General features: G+C 36.0%; 1 protein-coding gene across 2 annotated transcripts in view; it reads right to left on the reverse strand.

The window, feature by feature from the left end:
• Window positions 1-19,613, reverse strand: part of LOC143230188 (E3 ubiquitin-protein ligase RNF220-like) — a 100,332-nt gene extending 80,719 nt beyond the window's left edge. The window contains exons 1-2 of one of the 2 annotated variants that reach the window (XM_076463325.1): window positions 19,363-19,613; window positions 10,224-10,860 (exon numbers count right to left, since the gene is read on the reverse strand). In XM_076463325.1, coding sequence (XP_076319440.1) covers window positions 10,224-10,860; window positions 19,363-19,464 — 739 coding nt within the window. In that variant the 5' untranslated portion in view covers window positions 19,465-19,613. The other variant, XM_076463320.1, reaches the window with a different exon arrangement.
• Between the last annotated feature and the right edge of the window lie 2,942 nt (window positions 19,614-22,555).

Consider the following 22,555-nt stretch of genomic DNA (forward strand, 5'->3'; position numbering starts at 1 on the left):
GCTCAACACTGTGGCTATATATGAACTATTTAAAAACTCAACACTGTGGCAATATATGAACTATTTAAAAACTCAACACTGTGGCAATATATGAACTATTTAAAAACTCAACACTGTGGCAATATATGAACTATTTAAACAGCTCAACATTGTGGCTATATATGAACTATTTAAACAGCTCAACACTGTGGCAGTATATGAACTATTTAAACAGCTCAACACTGTGGCAGTATATGAACTATTTAAACAGCTCAACATTGTGGCTATATATGAACTATTTTAAACAGCTCAACATTGTGGCTATATATGAACTATTTTTAACAGCTCAACATTGTGGCAATATATGAACTATTTTAAAGAGCTCAACACTGTGGCAATATATGAACCATTTAAACAGCTCAACACTGTGGCAATATATGAACTATTTAAACAGCTCAACACTGTGGCAGTATATGAACTATTTAAACAGCTCAACACTGTGGCAGTATATGAACTATTTAAACAGCTCAACACTGTGGCTATATATGAACTATTTAAACAGCTCAACACTGTGGCAGTATATGAACTATTTTAAACAGCTCAACATTGTGGCAGTATATGAACTATTTTAAACAGCTCAACACTGTGGCAATATATGAACTATTTAAACAGCTCAACACTGTGGCAATATATGAACTATTTAAACAGCTCAACACTGTGGCAGTATATGAACTGTTTAAACAGCTCAACACTGTGGCTATATATAAACTATTTAAACAGGTCAACACTGTGGTAGTGTATGAACTATTTAAACAGCTCAACACTGTGGCAGTATATGAACTATTTAAACAGCTCAACATTGTGGCTATATATGAACTATTTTAAACAGCTCAACATTGTGGCTATATATGAACTATTTTAAACAGCTCAACATTGTGGCAATATATGAACTATTTTAAACAGCTCAACACTGTGGCAATATATGAACCATTTAAACAGCTCAACACTGTGGCAATATATGAACTATTTAAACAGCTCAACACTGTGGCAGTATATGAACTATTTAAACAGCTCAACACTGTGGCAGTATATGAACTATTTAAACAGCTCAACACTGTGGCTATATATGAACTATTTAAACAGCTCAACACTGTGGCAGTATATGAACTATTTTAAACAGCTCAACAGTGTGGCAGTATATGAACTATTTTAAACAGCTCAACACTGTGGCAATATATGAACTATTTAAACAGCTCAACACTGTGGCAATATATGAACTATTTAAACAGCTCAACACTGTGGCAGTATATGAACTGTTTAAACAGCTCAACACTGTGGCTATATATAAACTATTTAAACAGGTCAACACTGTGGTAGTGTATGGACTATTTTAAACAGCTCAACATTGTGGCAGTATATGAACTATTTTAAACAGCTCAACACTGTGGCAATATATGAACTATTTAAACAGCTCAACATTGTGGCAATATATGAACTATTTTAAACAGCTCAACATTGTGGCAATATATGAACTATTTTAAACAGCTCAACATTGTGGCTATATATGAACTATTTAAACAGCTCAACACTGTGGCAATATATGAACCATTTAAACAGCTCAACACTGTGGCAATATATGAACTATTTAAACAGCTCAACATTGTGGCTATATATGAACTATTTAAACAGCTCAACACTGTGGCAATATATGAACTACTTAAACAGCTCAACACTGTGGCAATATATGAACTATTTAAACAGCTCAACATTGTGGCTATATATGAACTATTTTAAACAGCTCAACATTGTGGCAGTATATGAAGTATTTAAGCAGCTCAACACTGTGGCAGTATATGAACTATTTTAAACAGCTCAACACTGTGGCAATATATGAACTATTTAAACAGCTCAACATTGTGGCAATATATGAACTATTTTAAACAGCTCAACACTGTGGCAATATGTGAACTATTTAAACAGCTCAACACTGTGGCAATATATGAACTATTTAAACAGCTCAACATTGTGAAAGTATATGAACTGTTATAAACAGCTCAACGTTGTGGCAATATATGAACTATTTAAACAGCCCAACATTGTGGCAGTATATGAACTATTTAAACAGCTCAACATTGTGGCAGTATATGAACTATTTTAAACAGCTCAACACTGGCAATATATGAACTATTTAAACAGCTCAACATTGTGGCAGTATATGAACTATTTTAAACAGCTCAATATTGTGGCTATATATGAACTATTTTAAACAGCTCAACATTGTGGCACTATATGAACTATTTAAACAGCTCAACATTGTGGCAGTATATGAACTATTTAAACAGCTCAACACTGTGGCTATATATGAACTATTTAAACAGCTCAACACTGTGGCAGTATATGAACTATTTAAACAGCTCAACACTGTGGCTATATATGAACTATTTTAAACAGCTCAACACTGTGGCAATATATGAACCATTTAAACAGCTCAACACTGTGGCAGTATATGAACTATTTTAAACAGCTCAACACTGTGGCAATATATAAACTATTTAAACAGCTCAACACTGTGGCAGTATATGAACTATTTAAACAGCTCAACACTGTGGCTATATATGAACTATTTTAAACAGCTCAACACTGTGGCTATATATGAACTATTTAAAAACTCAACACTGTGGCAATATATGAACTATTTAAAAACTCAACACTGTGGCAATATATGAACTATTTAAAAACACAACACTGTGGCAATATATGAACTATTTAAACAGCTCAACATTGTGGCTATATATGAACTATTTAAACAGCTCAACACTGTGGCAGTATATGAACTATTTAAACAGCTCAACACTGTGGCAGTATATGAACTATTTAAACAGCTCAACATTGTGGCTATATATGAACTATTTTAAACAGCTCAACATTGTGGCTATATATGAACTATTTTAAACAGCTCAACATTGTGGCAATATATGAACTATTTTAAACAGCTCAACACTGTGGCAATATATGAACCATTTAAACAGCTCAACACTGTGGCAATATATGAACTATTTAAACAGCTCAACACTGTGGCAGTATATGAACTATTTAAACAGCTCAACACTGTGGCAGTATATGAACTATTTAAACAGCTCAACACTGTGGCTATATATGAACTATTTAAACAGCTCAACACTGTGGCAGTATATGAACTATTTTAAACAGCTCAACATTGTGGCAGTATATGAACTATTTTAAACAGCTCAACACTGTGGCAATATATGAACTATTTAAACAGCTCAACACTGTGGCAATATATGAACTATTTAAACAGCTCAACACTGTGGCAGTATATGAACTGTTTAAACAGCTCAACACTGTGGCTATATATAAACTATTTAAACAGGTCAACACTGTGGTAGTGTATGAACTATTTTAAACAGCTCAACACTGTGGTAGTGTATGAACTATTTTAAACAGCTCAACATTGTGGCAGTATATGAACTATTTTAAACAGCTCAACACTGTGGCAATATATGAACTATTTAAACAGCTCAACATTGTGGCAATATATGAACTATTTTAAACAGCTCAACATTGTGGCAATATATGAACTATTTTAAACAGCTCAACATTGTGGCTATATATGAACTATTTAAACAGCTCAACACTGTGGCAATATATGAACTATTTAAACAGCTCAACACTGTGGCAATATATGAACTATTTAAACAGCTCAACATTGTGGCTATATATGAACTACTTAAACAGCTCAACACTGTGGCAATATATGAACTATTTAAACAGCTCAACACTGTGGCAATATATGAACTATTTAAACAGCTCAACATTGTGGCTATATATGAACTATTTTAAACAGCTCAACATTGTGGCAGTATATGAACTATTTAAACAGCTCAACACTGTGGCAGTATATGAACTATTTTAAACAGCTCAACACTGTGGCAATATATGAACTATTTAAACAGCTCAACATTGTGGCAATATATGAACTATTTTAAACAGCTCAACACTGTGGCAATATGTGAACTATTTAAACAGCTCAACACTGTGGCAATATATGAACTATTTAAACAGCTCAACATTGTGAAAGTATATGAACTGTTATAAACAGCTCAACGTTGTGGCAATATATGAACTATTTAAACAGCCCAACATTGTGGCAGTATATGAACTATTTAAACAGCTCAACATTGTGGCGGTATATGAACTATTTTAAACAGCTCAACACTGGCAATATATGAACTATTTAAACAGCTCAACATTGTGGCAGTATATGAACTATTTAAACAGCTCAACATTGTGGCAATATATGAACTATTTTAAACAGCTCAACATTGTGGCTATATATGAACTATTTAAACAGCTCAACATTGTGGCTATATATGAACTATTTAAACAGCCCAACATTGTGGCAGTATATGAACTATTTTAAACAGCTCAACACTGGCAATATATGAACTATTTAAACAGCCCAACATTGTGGCAGTATATGAACTATTTAAACAGCTCAACATTGTGGCAGTATATGAACTATTTTAAACAGCTCAACACTGGCAATATATGAACTATTTAAACAGCTCAACATTGTGGCAGTATATGAACTATTTAAACAGCTCAACATTGTGGCAATATATGAACTATTTTAAACAGCTCAACACTGTGGCAATATATGAACTATTTAAACAGCCCAACATTGTGGCAGTATATGAACTATTTAAACAGCTCAACATTGTGGCAGTATATGAACTATTTTAAACAGCTCAACACTGGCAATATATGAACTATTTAAACAGCTCAACATTGTGGCAGTATATGAACTATTTAAACAGCTCAACATTGTGGCAATATATGAACTATTTAAACAGCTCAACACTGTGGCTATATATGAACTATTTAAACAGCTCAACATTGTGGCAATATATGAACTATTTAAACAGCCCAACATTGTGGCAGTATATGAACTATTTAAACAGCTCAACATTGTGGCAGTATATGAACTATTTTAAACAGCTCAACATTGTGGCAGTATATGAACTATTTAAACAGCTCAACACTGTGGCAGTATATGAACTATTTTAAACAGCTCAACATTGTGGCAATATATGAACTATTTAAACAGCTCAACATTGTGGCAATATATGAACTATTTAAACAGTTCAACATTGTGGCAGTATATGAACTATTTAAACAGCTCAACATGGCAATATATGAACTATTTTAAACTTGTACTCATCACTGATATGTTGCCTTACGAGACGGCTCCATTTTTCTCTAATCGTGTCTTTCAATACCTTCCTGACACACAATCAGAGCCACCTACAGTAAGACGTTAAAACAAAGTAGCGGCGCCTTTGGAGATCACCAGAAATGGTTCATTTACGGTTTAATTAAATCACTCAGTGTACATTACAGACTATCATGGTTCCCTCCCCTCTTCCCCTATCTCAGCAAAGGGTCACCCCATTGTTCCTAGAGCCAGGAAAACCCGGGATTGGCTTTCCAGCAACTAATGGCGATACTGTTAGTGCATTGAAGCAGAAAGCGATAATGGGTCAATGAGCATACAAAGGCTTCTAGTTAGTTATCCTGAATGGCACTTGGAGAAAACCCTAACAGCTGTAAATCAGGCTACTGGAGCAAAGCAGGTTAAAGTGTTTTATTACCTACAGAGGGCGGTGGCGTAAACAAAATTTATATTTCGTCATTCTCCGTATTTTTCGTAATTTTAAACCTACATTTGAACTTATAACCAAACAACTTTGTTATGTTCATATTAAACGTATACAGTTTGTTTTTAAAATATGATAATAGGAAAGAAAACAAAACATACGAGCATTTTAATCGACAAATTACAATATTTAAAACAATACAATTATCACAATAAAGAGATGAACAATATTTAAAACAATACAATTATGACGCAAAGGAAATTAGAATATTTAAAACAATACAGTTATCACAATAAAGAGATGAACAATATTTAAAACAATATAATTATCACAATAAAGAGATGAACAATGTTTAAAACAATACAGTTATTATAATACAAAAATTAACAATATTTCTTATTCGTGGATTGTTTCTTCTTGTCACTGAAATTACATGTTTTAATGCAAAGAAAATTCACTGATAAGTATTTTTATTGTCAAGAATTTTTAACTTAAGATATACATCAGATAAATATTGATAAGTTTACGATTTCATCTTATCACCATCGGAAGGCTAAAATAAAGATTTGTAAAATCAAAACTGTAAACGGGAATTTTTTTTTTTTAAATTTCGCACAAAGTTACTCGAGAGCTATCTGCGCTAGCCGTCTCTAATTTAGCAGTGTAAGACCAGTGGGGAGGCAGCTAATTATCACCACCCACCGCCAACTCTTGGGCTACTCTTTTACCAACGAATAGTTGAATTGACCGTCACATTATAACACCCCATGGCTGAAAGGGCGAGCATGTTTGATGTGAGGGGGATTCGAACCCGCGACCCTAAGATTACGAGTCGAACGCCTTAACTCACCTGGCCATGCCAGGGCCTTACATCAACGGAAAGGAATAGTTTGATAACACAAACAAGATGGTTTGTTTGTGTAGATTGTCTTGTGACACCACGTGATCAGTGCTTGACGTTTTACTGATTTATATCAATATTTTATTGAAAGATGCTAAGATATAGGACATCCATACGCTAAAAAGTTGTGGATTGTTATCTCCGGACAATACCGACCAAAGGAAAATTATCCCTGTCAAACACAACCAGTACGTTTTAGTGTTGAACTGGGAAAGAATAACTCCCATCATCGTATTTTCGTATCGTTAAACGTATTACTTTATTCGTCTGGTAAGTAATAAAAAACGCTTTCCAAAAGCTTTGTGTTTACCAAAGGCTGATACATTTAACGTCCACCCTCCCCATCGGTGGCAAGTCTGACAACTTACAATACTAAAAAATTCGGGTTTCGGTAACCGAGGCGGACCTAACACAAATAGTCCATTGTGTAGCTCGACAACAAACAAATACATTTCATTGTTTAAAAATGAAATTCTCCCTAATTAATGTATTGAAAACCAAGAAGAACGAGTTAGTTTCATAAAGCCATAACGGTGTAACTTAGGCTCTCCAAAAAAAAAAATGTTATTTTTAAAGACATAATCGCATGTCCAATTTAAATTGTCATTGACTGATAATTGATACGATACCAACGTTTCTTTCATTTGGATTTGAAAACTTCAAATTAAATAATTTGTTACGTGATAGAGACGCTAAAGTCTTATCATTTTCTATAACTGTTTATTAAATTGTGTAAGAGAATCAGTATCGAGAAATATTATTTTACGTATTTCATTTACACGTATTAATTTCATCTTTCTCACTATGTATTCATAATAATACTCAAATATCACCCTTAACTGTACGTATGCTAGTCCTGGATAAATTTCATAGATAATAATATATTTCTATTACTTCTTTCTGTGTCAGTCCTGAAAGAATTGGACTGATTCTCAACGCAGCGCCCTCTTAAGAATCTGTATTTTTAACACAAGAAACTTTATTGAGGTATCTCCAGCTCACAAGCCTGATGATACAGATTATTTAGGGCTGACTGTAAGGCCCCCTAGTGATTTAGTTCAATTGCTGGAAATTCTCCATATATAGAGTACTCAGGTGTCACTTTACAGCCCCTATAGTGCGGGCTGTTCTTTTGCACGTGCGTTAAGTATATTCGATGTCACCAGTACACAACCGACCCCACCTCTCTCTTCTCTGTAAGATATACAAACAGTCAGTTAAGCAGAGCGGACGGATACAAAGGAGTGCGAAGGTCATTCTTCAAAAGTATTCCGTGAATATTTTGTAGAATCTTTTATTCAGATTTAGGGCCAACTAATCTCACGTGCAAGAGAAGCACGCGCGGAGGCGTTATAAGTTTTGTTTGCTAACTAGCTAGTACAGTACGTGAACGTTCTTACCTCAGACGAAAGCCTAACAAACGCGGAACATCAAAGGCTGCGAGTAACACACACCTGGCTTAAGACACGTTAAACGTTCCATTTAAACATGCTTTATATAGGATGTCCAACGGATCAAATCTCGCCTTATACAATTATCTAATTAAAGGTTTTATTTCCTCACACATTTATGTAGAGGGCGAAAAACAACTAAGCCTTAAATATACATAAAAACTGTAAAGCGACTGAACTATTCAAACAATATTTACATTTAATTTTAGACGTTCATGAAAATTAAAAACACATTTTTCTTTATTCATTCAGTAAATATGTAAATGAACGTTTTTTAGTCAGTTCGAAATTTCACATTCCATTCGTGGAAAAAATTATTCGGACGTCCGTGCTTTTAGTTCCAAAATAGAAAAGGGTTTCCTCTCATTGTGAGACGTTGTTTTGTTGTGTTGTTTTTTGTCTCTCTCTTTTTCTGATTCGAAGCTTCCTCACACTAAGAATGACCCGCTAAATGTTTAATTATAAATTACATATCAGACAAATTGGAATTTCATATGCGATAGTTTAAATTATACACGATATAATTACAGCCTAGTTGGATTATATATTTCCTCACAGGCTGATCGTTGTCACAACAATATCAACATTAGTGAAGAAAATGGACACTAGAGGTCTCTTATGGGTTGGATTCATTTCAAATTTATTCATTTTGACTGATACGACAAACACTTTCTTTTCATATTAAAGACAATTAACGACAGGAAATCCTTTATCGCGTTAAATTTCACTAAGTAATACAGACACTTCTAGTCGGATATCTGTGCCAACGCAAATAATGCTTCTTTCAATTCTGTTTTTGTTTGATTGTTAATTTGTTGAATTTCACGCAAAGATACACGATGGCTATCTGCGCCAGCCGTTTATAATTTAGAAGCAATGGGCTACAACGAAGGCAGCTGGACAACAATATTTGATGCCAGTATTCGAACCCACGATCCAAAGATTGCGAATCTAACGCTCTACTTAATAGAACTAGTTATTTCCATAATATTTAATGATAGGTATTACAGGTATAAACCAGAATGCTCTGAAAAAATTGATTCACCATCTTGTCCAAACTTGTTTCAAATAGTCAAATAAAAACTATCGATTATGTGTACAGCAGACTTTCTACAAAGTGGTTATTCGAATCAGTAAAAAGCACATGATTTCTAAGCAAAGTTTGCTGGTCATGTAACCACCTAACTTACCAAGATAAAATGATTATCGAACATGAATAAAATACTTCAGTTACGTTCTCACCACATAAACCAATCACAGACAACTATAAGAAGCTTACTTGTCAGAACGAACTTCCAACTTGTTCTCAGTACATTGGAAATATTTTAGGACTCGGTACAACATCATACCACATTATCTAGTAAAAATAAGACTGAAACCTTCTCATTCTTGTTGTTGGTTGAGTTCAATGGGTACTGGCATTCAGAACCTGACGAAATAACATGTGATATGTGGGCTTAACAAACGTTAGGTTTAGAGATGTGATATATGGACTTAAGAAACGTTAGGTTTAGAGATCTCAAGGTTAGGCATAGGTGTCCATAATTTCAAACTGTTCACTAGAGGGAATGCAAACAGTCAAAAGAATCCATTAAATTCATGACTACTCTCTAATAGCTTGGTGGTACTGACTGTCACTTTTATAATGCATCCACAGCTGAGAGTGTGGTACATATTCAGCGACGTATTTGTATCTTCCTATGCGTAGTCAAGTACATTAGCCACCGGTCACGTATGTTAATATATGTAAGTAACAAAAACGTGAATTATTACGCATTAAAATACCTTGAAAACATTTTTGAGAATACAAATGGCCCAATTCATATAATTTTCTGCGAGGATTAGAAATTATATTTTATATTGTTATGAATAAACTGATGAAATAAAACACAATTCACCTTCGTGATTAACTCCCAGTGCAGGTTTGTTAATACTTCTAGACATTAAAAATACGTAGAATGCAGCTTACATAAAACCTTCCAAGTTGCATTAATGCTACATAACTTATTACCCGGAAAGTTAGTCAAGATGTCTAATCATTTAGTAACATTTACAAATGGTCATCACACTACCAACTGTACATGACATTGGAACCACTATATGTATGGATATGGTACAGCTTCAAAGACACGTTATAATAATCCTCTTAAAGTAATCCGAACAAATAATTTAAATTTTCAAACGGTATTTTGAAATTCTTAATAAAATACTTACTTCGACGAAGCCGACCTTCTTCGGGCGTACTTCGTTCATTCGAGTCTGCATCGTCAGACCCCGGAGTTTGGTTCAATCGGTCGTGTGTCTCCGGGCTTACCAAAGAGGCGCTTCTGTCTTCGGAATGAAATTCTTTTAGATAAACTGAAGAAGTGCTGGCATTTTGGGGCACGAGGAAAGGAGACGTAGTAGCGCCCTCGTACCTCGAATGGTGTGGATTTGAAAGATCGGAGTTCTCTGTTTTCAAACATTTAGCAGGAATGAAAGCAGATGTGTGGAATCCACTGGCTCCTCGATCACCCGAAATCTCCAAAGATCTGAGGTCGGTCCTTTTTCCGGAATTCCAAAAACTGACTTGCCTCTCAAGACCTGGTGAGGTCATCACCGGGTAAGAAACTGGGAGAAAATGGGACGGAAAGCCAGAATGGGTGTCCGTATGTCCAAACATGGACAGTGCAGAGAATGCCCCTGATGACGTAAAGGATGGATGGAAGGATAAGGAAGACTCCTTGTCCATTGCCTGCCCCTGCTGTCCACCATCACTTGTTTGCGAAGACAGCACCATAAAGGGTGGAGAATTGGCAGAACTTGATATACAAGGTGGGGCTTCAAGTCCCATCATCCTCACCTGCAGACTCTGGTGAAAAAAAACACAATAATAGTTGATGTCAGTATTCACAATAAATCAACTTTTATTAGAGTGATAATAACAAACAAACAACTAAAAATGTCAAATTCTCATTGGGTATTACACAGATTATTGTTATAAAGAAGCAGCTATAGTTTCACAAAAACAGATTAAAATGTCGGCATTAACATGACGTACAAGGACTGAAGACCAAGACAGACATATGATTATCACAATACTAGGTTCAGTGTCAGTCACTAGTAAGGCTTAGGGAAACAAGTATGTCAAAACATCACAACACTAAGATATACAGGGCTTAGTGTCAGTAACTAATAAGTAATTCAACTAGGTTTTACCTTTAAGCCTCAGTCATCATTACCATTGGTAGGAGGCCTAAAGGAAAGAAAAGTATGTGAATGCGTTCAGAAATCACGTGGGAATGTTTCTATAGTATTGGTCAACAAGTACAGTAAAGTTGAGTCTTGTAAAAGGAATTCCTTGGTCAAACTTACTATTCCTGATACTGTCCACCAGGTGGGGCGGCCACTTGATTCGCAAAATAAGAGTCGCGAATTCAAATCTCCGTTTCACTTAAACCTAATATCCTCGCCCTTTGAGCCGTAGGGGCGTTGTAATGTGACGGTCAATCTCACTATTTGTTGATAAAAAAGTATCCTAAGACTTGGCGGTGAATAGTGATGACTAGCTGCCTTCCCTCTAGTCTCACACTGTTAAATTAAGGAAGCCTAGCGCAGATAGCCCTCGTGTAGCTTTGGTGAAATTTAAAACAGACAGGCCTACCACGTGATGTGTTAGATGCTATTAAAATGGGCCCAGCATGGTCAAGGAGGGGGAAGGCGTTCGACTCGTAATCTGAGGGTCGCGGGGGTTCGAATCCTCGTCGCACCAAACATGCTCGTCCTTTCAGCCGTGAGGGCGTTATAATGTACGGTCAATCCCACTATTCGTTGGTAAAAGAGTAGCCCAAGAGTTGGCGGTGGGTGGTGAAAATTAGCTGCCTTCCCTCTAGTCTTACATTGCTAAGTTAGGGACGGCTAGCGCAGATAGTCCTCGTGTAGGTTTGTGCGAAATTCAAAACTTAGCAAATCAAACTTTTGAATTGCCTTATTGTTTCTGGCAAAGTTATAGACAGTATAATAAGAATATATCTGATAACAAGGAACGTTTTAGGAAAAGATAAAGGTCTGCATGTCCGTACTGCAGTTAAAGCTGAAATTGTGGTTTAAGCATAACAATCGTTTCCCAGAAAACTGAATGTACTTCATATACTTATACAGGAGTGTACATACTTCGGATCGGAAAACTAGTTTTGTCTTGCTATCATATAGAGTACTAGATAAGTTAACCTGCTTTGAAATGTGCTGTTTCTCAAAACAGCACAATAAAACCGACATCTATCACGAGAGCCACTATCTTCTATTACTGGCAACCTGAAGTATTACTTGTTAAAACCAAATATGAATTAATAAATAAACTCTAAAGAGAAATTCATGGAAAACTCTAACTTAAAAAATTGGACAAATTCGAAGAATTCTAACCGGAAATACTGGGAGAACGCAAACTGAAAAACTGGACATATTGGGAGAACATTAACCAGAAATACTGAGAGAAATCCAACTGGAAATTCCAGGAGAACTAAATGGAAACTGGACATATTGGGAGAACTTTAACCTGAAATGCTGGGAGAAATCCAACAGGAAATACTAAAACAACTTTGAAAGTATGAAGTGGACTTCACCATCGGAAATGGTTTTCTACAGTAATCGAAGTACAAACACAAACATTTTGGTTTAAAGATGTGTTAGTGGCAATAAATATCTTGAAATATTAATATATACATTACTAGAATTGTATAATTAAAGGTTGATATAATTTAACACACTACAACGTAATTTACCGCCATCTTGGAAAACTAGTGAAAAAAAACGAAACAGATTATGGCCACTAAAACCTAGACCACTACGAAACTACATTAAAACTATGGTATTTTTAGCAAGACAGTTTCGAACGAAATGGCGTTTATATAACATTTGCAGCGATGACAAATATCAGCTTAAATTCCAGTGTTCCTGTGTTCCTACAACAACTATTATGTATCAGTTTGTGTTCCTGCCATATTATTAATGTTCAACATTACGTCACAACCATTTCGTGACAACCAACAGTTCAACTTATTTAAAGTATCAATATAACTTACGAAACTGTTATGTTTGATTATTAATCCAAATTATTTAATGTGAAGTTTATATGATTGAGCGCATTACGCAAGACATCCGTGCAAGGCTGAAGTTCTAATACCGGGTACGGAATGTACCGTCACCTATCATTCGGTACATACGGCGAAAAGGCTGCGTACATTTTGACAGAAACATTGGCGGTAAACTACGTAGCAGGCGCCGCTATCAATTCCGCTGTAACCGCCGCTGAAGTTACGTACATGGGGCCGGAGATTTGGCATCATTGAAGCAAATAGAGAACGATAAAAACCAGAGAACTTTAGTTTTATTACTTATAACTAGTTTAAACACAGTTTAATATTCAGACAGACGTGAAGTTCTAAAAAGTTCAACTAGCTAGGGATAGCAAATTAGTAAGTGTCCTGTGGTGAAAGAAAACGTGGTAATAAAACGAAGATTTTCAATGGACTCCGATTTATGAAATATTTGTTATTTCATTGTAATAATGAATAGATGGATAACAATGCTCCTTATTAATTATGCACGGAAAAATTAACAAAGAAATTGTAAAACATTTAAGACAAAGCAACATTATATCCAAGTAGCACGATTTCCAAAAACCTCCGTTCGTATTTGTAAGGGTGTAATACAATCATACTGGCCAAACCATGTCAGATACATTGTTGGAATTATGGCCGAAAATGTCGCTAACAGAGAGGGTACCCGATGATGATTCAATAAATTCTAATCAGTACAAGTTTCCATTTTACGACGTTGCATAAACCTAGTTAGGTTTAGGTCGGTACGTTAACCTAGCTATGTTTATTATTACGATAATATTTAGTTCTGGTCAATGTCTACATCTTTCTTTAATGACAAATTAAGGTACCTTAGTTTAATAAAATTTAAACAAACTAAGGTACCACATTTAAATGACACGCCCACATTCTGCAACAAAGGGAATCCAACTGAAATGTGTATAATGTATTAGTTTTAATATATTCACGCTTTTAACGACGTTGCCTTATGTGTTTAATAAAGCAAAATTTTTTAGAAACTTATGTTCATAGAGGGCGCAAATTTCGAATAATATAAATAACTTATATAATATAAATATATTATTTAAATACTGAAAATATGGTGACTTCACAGCTGTTAGAAAACCGAAAGAACCAATTATGTTTAGATTAATGCAGCATGTTTTTTAGAAAGTCCTTGAATTCCAGCCACAGATAATTGGATTGGAACAAATGTCAGCTAGAGTTTGAAAACTGCGCATGACAGTCATCATCAGATGTCGGCCATGTTGTTAGAAATTACTTTTCTGTCCAGAGCTGAGGCAGGTCTCGTTGGTTAGAAACAAGTGACTACATTCATTGTCTTACCTTGTTTTCTAACGTTCCTACATCATCTCTATGTTTGGAAGTAAATTATGATGTTGTCTAGTAAATGACTGCTGTTCTTATCACATTTTATACAGTAACATTAGGGTAGCTTCCACGGTGGAACGTTATACTATTGGTGGCCTTCATGGTGGCACTTTGTTACACTAGGATATCTTCCATGGTAGAATTAAGTACCACTAGGGTGGCTTCCAAGGTGACGGTAACGCAAGAAAAGAGGTGACCTCCATGGTGGCACTTAGTAATACTAGGGTAGCTTTCATGGTTCTTCCATGGTATCTATTTGTGGAGTGGATAACATAACAGTGTTAACATTCGTTGTCGACCCTAATTTTGTTTTTTGTTTGTTTTATTTTTGAATTTCGCGCAAAGCTACACAAGGGCTATCTGCGACTAGTCGTCCCTAATTTAGCAGTGTAAAACTAGAGGGAAGGCAGCTAGTTATCACCACTCACTGCAAACTCTTGGACTACTCTTTTACCAACGAATAGTGGGATTGACGGTCACATTATAACGCCCCCACGGCTGAAAGGGCGAGCACGTTTGGTGTGACGGGGATTCGAACCCGCGATCCTCGGATTACGAGCCAAATGCCTTAACCACCTGGCCATGCCGGGCCGCGACCCTAATTTAGGCATACATATCGCACAGAGCCAAACAGTATATCCTTCATGTCCACTGTGTCTAAAATTTACAGTTCATATACAATTATATAAACATGTTTTTACATAAATCATACACTTTATATACCAGTCTCTAACTCGGATGAATTTACCTAAAATAATATCTTAAAACCGTATTATAATAAATACGGCACGTATCACAACTCTTATACTTGGTCCACTGTTGTATCTATAATATCTTCCAAACTAGAAAACATAATGCTTGGACATACAGCACACTGAAGTTTTAGGTTACTCAACGTATGAAGCCGGTTTTACAGCAAAGAATACCCGAAAGAAGCCTAACCCAGGTTTACCATACAGCAAAGGTTAACTGGGATTAGCTGGTGATTCGTTCACAGACAAAGAAAATTGTTTTCTCAAGATGGATTCGAACCCGATTTTATAATCGTTATTTTTTAAGGTGATATTTCTACATTTTTATCCTGATGACTTGGACATACTACCAAATTCAAACTGACTTACTTTTCATCACTAAGTTTAACCCATCTTTCTACTGCGCACTTTTTAGGCTTAAGAAGTCAGACTTCTACTTGACCAAGTTAAGAAATCATCAACTGTAAGTTTAATTATAATCTTTGTTATACAGTTGTGAATCAGGTTGTTATCACACACAAGCAGAAACTGTTGAAATCGTTAACTTCGCCCTGAAAAAAATAACACACAGTACGTTTTCCTGTAACTTACAACAGTTATAATAAATCAACTTAATATTCCAAGAACTGTTTAATCTCGAAGCCTAAGTTCAAAGCAGGTCCAGTTGAACCTCCACTTTCATCAACGTGGGTTATTGTGTTGTACAGGTTTTGGAAAATTCCATTTATCATCAATAACCCTGAACAAAGGTTAACCAAAAACAGATAAGCTGGACTTATATCATAATGTAAAGTATCAAATAATACAGCAAAGTTAATTTGAATATTTATGGAAACTCACCTTGAGACTGAATGAAACCTTAACGTATTATAACATATGAATATGCAGTCTTACGTAAATTTAATACTATCAACAACAACATGACACCAATGTACTAAGTTCATTCACTTATCCAGGTGTTTAAGGCACTCTACTCGCAATCTGAGGGCCTCAGGTTCGAATCCCCGTCACACTAAACATGCTCGCCCTTTCAGTCGTTGTTTGTAATAACATGTGAAGTTAAAGAAATTATTTAAGCCTAGCGGCTAAAAAAAATTGATTCATGAAATGATGATCGCGGGTTCGAATCCAGTAACCAAACATGCTCGTCCTTTCAGCTGTGGGTGCGTTTATAACCTGAAGGTCAATCCCAAAATTTATGAGTAAAAAGTAGTCTGAGATTTGGCGGTGGGTGCTGTTGATTCGTTGCTTTTCCTTTAGTCTGTCACTTGTAAATTAGGACTGGCTAATGTAGGTAGTTCTCAAATAGCTTTAAGTTACATTTAAACCAAACAATAGAGTTTTCTTTTTAATTTTATAGAAGCGTAGTTAACTGTACACTACTTGTATGTAGTTATCCGTATAACAATTGTATGTAGTTTCTATATTCCACTTGTATGTAGTTGTTTGTATTCCACTTGCATGTAGTTGTCTGTATTCCACTTGCATGTAGTTGTCTGTATACCACTTGCATGTAGTTGTCTGTATACCACTTGCGTGTAGTTGTCTATATTCCACTTGCGTGTAGTTGTCTATATTCCACTTGCGTGTAGTTGTCTGTATTCCACTTGCGTGTAGTTGTCTATATTCCACTTGCATGTAGTTGTCTGTATTCCACTTGCATGTAGTTGTCTATATTCCACTTGTGTGTAGTTGTCTATATTCCACTTGCATGTAGTTGTTTGTATACCACTTGCATGTAGTTGTTTGTATACCACTTGTATGTAGTTATTTAGAATCCACTTCTCTTTCACATATTTGCATGTAAGTGTCTACAAATGTTATCATGGTTTTTATGCTCTTCACATATACAGATATATATATATATATATACATTTCGCATGTAGCCCCCCGAACTTAAAACAAGGCCTCAGGGGAACCCAAAGTGTTCAATACGCTCTTGAGGATCTCCGGTTTACTCGGAAACCGATATTAACACTTGTCAGGGGACATTCAAAATAACAATCCAAAAGAAGGGTTTGGAAAATTTTAAAATTGAGTCTCCATATGGGGGTCAAGGAAATACAGTATGTGTGTGTGTTTTTCTTATAGCAAAGCCAATTCGGGCTATCTGCTAAGCCCACCGAGGAGTCTCAAACCTATGATTTTAGCGTTGCAAATCCGTAGACTTACCGCTGTACTAGCGGAGGGCAGGGAAATAGAGTTAGCAGGTCTTTGAATCAGCTAAGGAAATAGTTCGTGTTTAAAAAAACCTTGAAATGAATATAGGGTAACATATTCAAAGCTCTGCTGCTGCTCTATTTTAAGTGTCTTCTGACCTCGTACAGTTAAAAGGTGTAGCGCAATAAAAAAATTAGTTTTTTGAAAATTAACAGTGGTGTATGAATACATATCTCAGAAAAGTAGTAAATACAAGTGTAATTTGCTTATCTTTGCACAGGAATGTATATTTACCATAGTCGTATGTGTATATCCGAGCCATACTGTTCATTACAAGCCAATAAAGCTAATTTAATACATTTACTAAGCTACAGATGAACTTTGCTACTCTCTAATAATGAAACTGTTTTATTATTATTGTGTTCTACTGTTAAGAAATTTATTTTATATTCTCAAACATGCCTCTTGTGGATATAAATATATTTATCCCATATGATATTTGTGATTCGAGGGGCGAGATAACTTTGGAATTATAATTTTTAACAGCAACAGTGTTGCTCTATTCCTTCTGATTTGACAACATATGTTAATACTTCTGAATTCTAAATTGTTCAGATTAGTTCAAGATAATGAATTGATTGTTTCTTGTTATGCTAAAAGTACGTACGTACCTACACATTGGATTATAAACGCTTTCCCCAACACGAGCATCGAAGCCCGAGGATTAATGCTATAAGCCCCGAAATTTGCCGCTGAGCCACTACTGGGGAGGAAAGACAGGGGAAATTAAAATACAAAAGTATTTTAACATCAAGGTCACAGAAGAACACTGGAGGGCGTTTTCTACCAAGTGATTGCTCATTACATGACAGAACACAATTTACTGTATTTTACTATACCGGAATAAATTAATAACATTCCATTAATCGTATAGGTTTTACAAGTTAGCGACTTGTATACGACAGACAGAGATCTTACCTGTAAACTGGTGGGAAACTTGATGTGGGCAGGGGAAAAAGTCGGTCTCCCAAGAAAATGGTCACTGTGACTTCGCATCCGGGTAACTTGAGCCAAAGATCGTTGTGCTTTGTTGGACATTGATAAGTAGAATGAGTGCAGCTATAAATCCGGAAAGGATCAGGTTTACAATTTTATGTGACGACTTGATCGAACCACGAGCCTAGATAGCATTATGCTCGAATGACGAAATAATTACTGGTGATCTTTTCCGGTCTAACAACAGTTACGCCCTCTTAGTTGTTGTGTCCTTCTTAGCCAAGTGTTAAACATACAAAAAAGAAAACAAAACCTATGATTACCCGAGGTCGTACGCTGTCAACAAGGGGCCAGACACCGAAATCAATCTACCTGTTCTAGTTTCTACGGAAGAACAAAGAGATTCGAGTCAATAACATTCTATAATATCGAATGACATCGGCAGTTTGTTGCTAGACGCCTTCCTAGCAGCGAAAGCTGACAATACTAATTACACGTGCCACAAACTCGGAATAGGACACTAACTCACGCGCACTTTCAACGGATTTCATGAGAAGTTTGGTGAAGAGGACGCGTCCAAAATATCACCAACCCAATGTACTGATTGTTCATTGGCTAGTCACAAATCGAGGACTTTGTGATAGAAACTAGAAGCATTCTTAATGGTTCTAAGTTTCACCAAGTCCGAAGCATTTTGAATTGTAAAACATTAACACGTAAGAAACTTAGGATAATAAGACGGCTTCTATCTGGTCAGGGCTCAAGGTTAAAACAAAACATAAAACTTAATATTTTCTGTCGTCAAACCATTCTGCCAATAACACAACGGTGAAGGTTTACACAATAACTTATCTTCCTTTTCCGTCTCTGTGGGTTGGGCTAAAAATGTGTCTTTGAACTCCCATTGGTTAAAACTGACGCGAGTAGGAATTCCGTCATACGTTTGTAAACACAAGCTAGAAATTTCTCACTTACCGTAGCCTCGGTTATTTGCTTCCGGCCGTCTCGAGTTAGCTGTTGGTCAGATTGTGTAGTTGTTCCTTCCATTACCAGTTCGAAAAAAAACACAAAAAACATCAATAAATCCGCACCTTGAAACTCTCCTTTTCTCTGAATTGCCAGACACCGCGAGATTTATTTACGATCAATAAATTATAGCGAAGATTTTAGTTCGATTTACTACACAACTTTATCACCTAACTACAGGACACACTGCTGAAAAGGCTGAAGAATTGGAATTATGGGTATCAGCGGGTCATGAGTTATGACATGCAGCGCCATCTAGTAGCTTATAAAATGGTAAATCAAAATGAAAAGCCAACAAGTTTATTTTTCCACCAGTTCTCTTTGTCACTTTTTTTCTTCTTTCATAATTTCGTGCTTACCTTATTCTTAAGGTAATAAAAATATCCGTTTTTTCTTTTCTCGGAAGAACGGATAATTTTAATTCTCCAATAATACTGATTTTAATTTTAGAAATACCGTCATTCATTTTTGTTCTTATTACAATCTGTTTATTCACACGAGGCGAGTAAGTCTTTTGTGGGTGATAAAAGAATCATGTCTAACAGTAGTAGCAGGCCCGGCATGGCCAGGTGGGTTAAGGCGTTTGATTCGTAATCTGAGGGTCGCGGGTTCGAATCTCGGTTGCACCAAACATGCTCACCCTTTTATCAATAGGGTTGCTATAATGTTATGGTCAATCTCACTATTTGTTGGTAAAAGAGTAGCCCAAGTGTTGGCGGTGAGTAGTGATGACTAGCTGTCTTCCCTCTAGTCTTATACTGCTATATTAGGCACGGCTGGCGCAGATAGCCCTCGAGTAGCTTTGCGCGAAACTCAAAACAAACAAACAGAAGTAGCGCAATAGCTAGAAGTGTTAGCCACTGACCACTCAAAGTACCTCCAACCAAACTGTTTTCTTTTACTTGGCTTATCTACTAACAAATGAAAACGTCTAGTGTCTATCTATCATTCATCCACTTATTCAACCATCTGTTTATCGTATACATTATAACATACGTGTTTCAAATGTCTAAAGGGGTAGTAGCCCCAGTTTGTAGAAATGAGTTTGATTTCACATCGACTCGTTATCAAGTAACGTGGAAGAGCTGTTAATTTACATATTTATAAAATACGCTCCCTTTATCTTGTATTACTGAAACGTTCCTAAATGGAACCGTATCACTTAGAGTGTCTTAGATCAATGGTACAGTTTCAAGATGTTTCGGGTTTGGGTTAGAATAAACAACCCATCGACATAAGATACTGTTTATGTTTTACTATCGAGTCAACGTATACGGTTTATTTCACTGATACGTGTCATCTGGTGGCTCAGCGATCAGTTAGAGTGTTTATGACATTATAAAGCATGGTTCGAAACCGATACTTATCTCAGCGAAGATAGTTTATTGTTTAGTTTTATATTGAACGACAAACACTGAAAGGTAAACTAGTTATTTAGTCATTTCCTATCAAATTCACTGGAACCAATTGCTTGAAAAAAACAAAAACACCGCCCTCTTGTTAGTAAGCGCAATGTCACAGTCAATAACACCACCTAAAGTAATACCGTTTTAAGATGTCATATTTGATATCAGCACAGAGTGCAAAACCGTCATGAAGATTTTATATACCACCTACAATTGTGAAGCCGTTTTCAAGATGACACATTCCATAACAGCACTCAACATGAAAACATTTTAAAATGTTGTAAATGTTTGTAACTGATAGGACGAAATAGAATAAAACCCTTTTTAAGACGTTCCGTTTAATAACAGTGCTCGGTTTGTGAAACCATGCTTTTTAAGATGTCGCACTTGGTAAATGTTTTTTTTTTAACTTCGCGCAAAGCTACACGAAGGCTATCTGCGCAAGTCGTCCATAATTTAGTAGTATAAGACTAGAGGGAAGGCAGCTAGTCATCACCACCAACCGCCAACTCTTGGGCTACTCTTTTACCAACTAATAGTGGGATTGACTGTAACTTTATAACGCCCCCACGGCTGAAAGGACGAGCATGTTTGGTGTGACGGGGATTTGAACCTGCGACCCTCAGATTACGAGTCGAGCGCCCTAACTACCTGACCATGTCGGGACTTTTGGTAACAGAACGCAATCTGAAACCGTTTTTAAGATGTCTTATTTGACAACGACACCCAAGCTGAAACTACGAATAGAAGGACTTTTGTGGCAAGTTTGGTAACGAAATGTACAAATGTTTTTTGTTTCTTTACTCTAGAAAATAAATAAATAAACGACCAGTTTATTATTAATATTATATTTAAGACAAGCTTATGCTTTCTTACAACAAAGCCATATCGGACTATCTGCTGAGTTCACCAAGGGGAATCGAACCCCTGATTTAGCATTGAAATTCGTAGATTTACCACTGTACCAGCGGAGCAAATGTTTACAACAAAGTAGGCTTCTTTAATTTCTTCCTGGCCCGGCATGGCCAAACGTGTTAAGGCGTGCGACTCGTAATCCGAGGGTCGCGGGTTCGCATCCCCGTCGCACCAAACATGCTCGCCCTTTCAGCCGTGGGGACGTTATAATGTAACGGTCAATCCCACTATTCGTTGGTAAAAGAGTAGCCCAAGAGTTGGCGGTGGGTGGTGATGACTAGCTGCCTTCCCTCTAGTCTTACACTGTTAAATTAGGGACGGCTAGCGCAGATAGCCCTTGAGTAGCTTTGTGCGAAATTCAAAAACAAACAAAGAAAATAATTTCTTCCTTCAATCAAACTCAGCGTTTTAATTAATACAGATGTACATTAATTACATAACAATTACAATAACATTCATATTCTCCTTATAGTTCTTCACAGCACAAATAAAAGTTGTTTTGTTAACACTGTTTGATTGTTTAAAATACAAAATCTTACTTTCTCCCTTCAGAATGGTTGTTATTAAAAAATTAGAGAATTAATAATTTAAATAAATTGTTATCATTTTTCCTAGAGGGTTTAAGAAACAAAAACAAAAAGAAAGAGATGGCTTACAACTACACAAACCTTGCTGGACGTCATTTTCAGTCTTAAACCAGAGAAAATGACGTGTTAACGATTTAATAATGTGAAATGTTAAGTCCAAACAAAACATTCGTGGTTGGGATATCCTTTAATTAACTCATATAATTTAATGAATAATAGACCCCGCATGGCCAG

The sequence above is a fragment of the Tachypleus tridentatus genome, chromosome 1, assembly GCF_004210375.1.
Source record: "Tachypleus tridentatus isolate NWPU-2018 chromosome 1, ASM421037v1, whole genome shotgun sequence".
Lineage (NCBI taxonomy): Eukaryota > Metazoa > Arthropoda > Merostomata > Xiphosura > Limulidae > Tachypleus > Tachypleus tridentatus.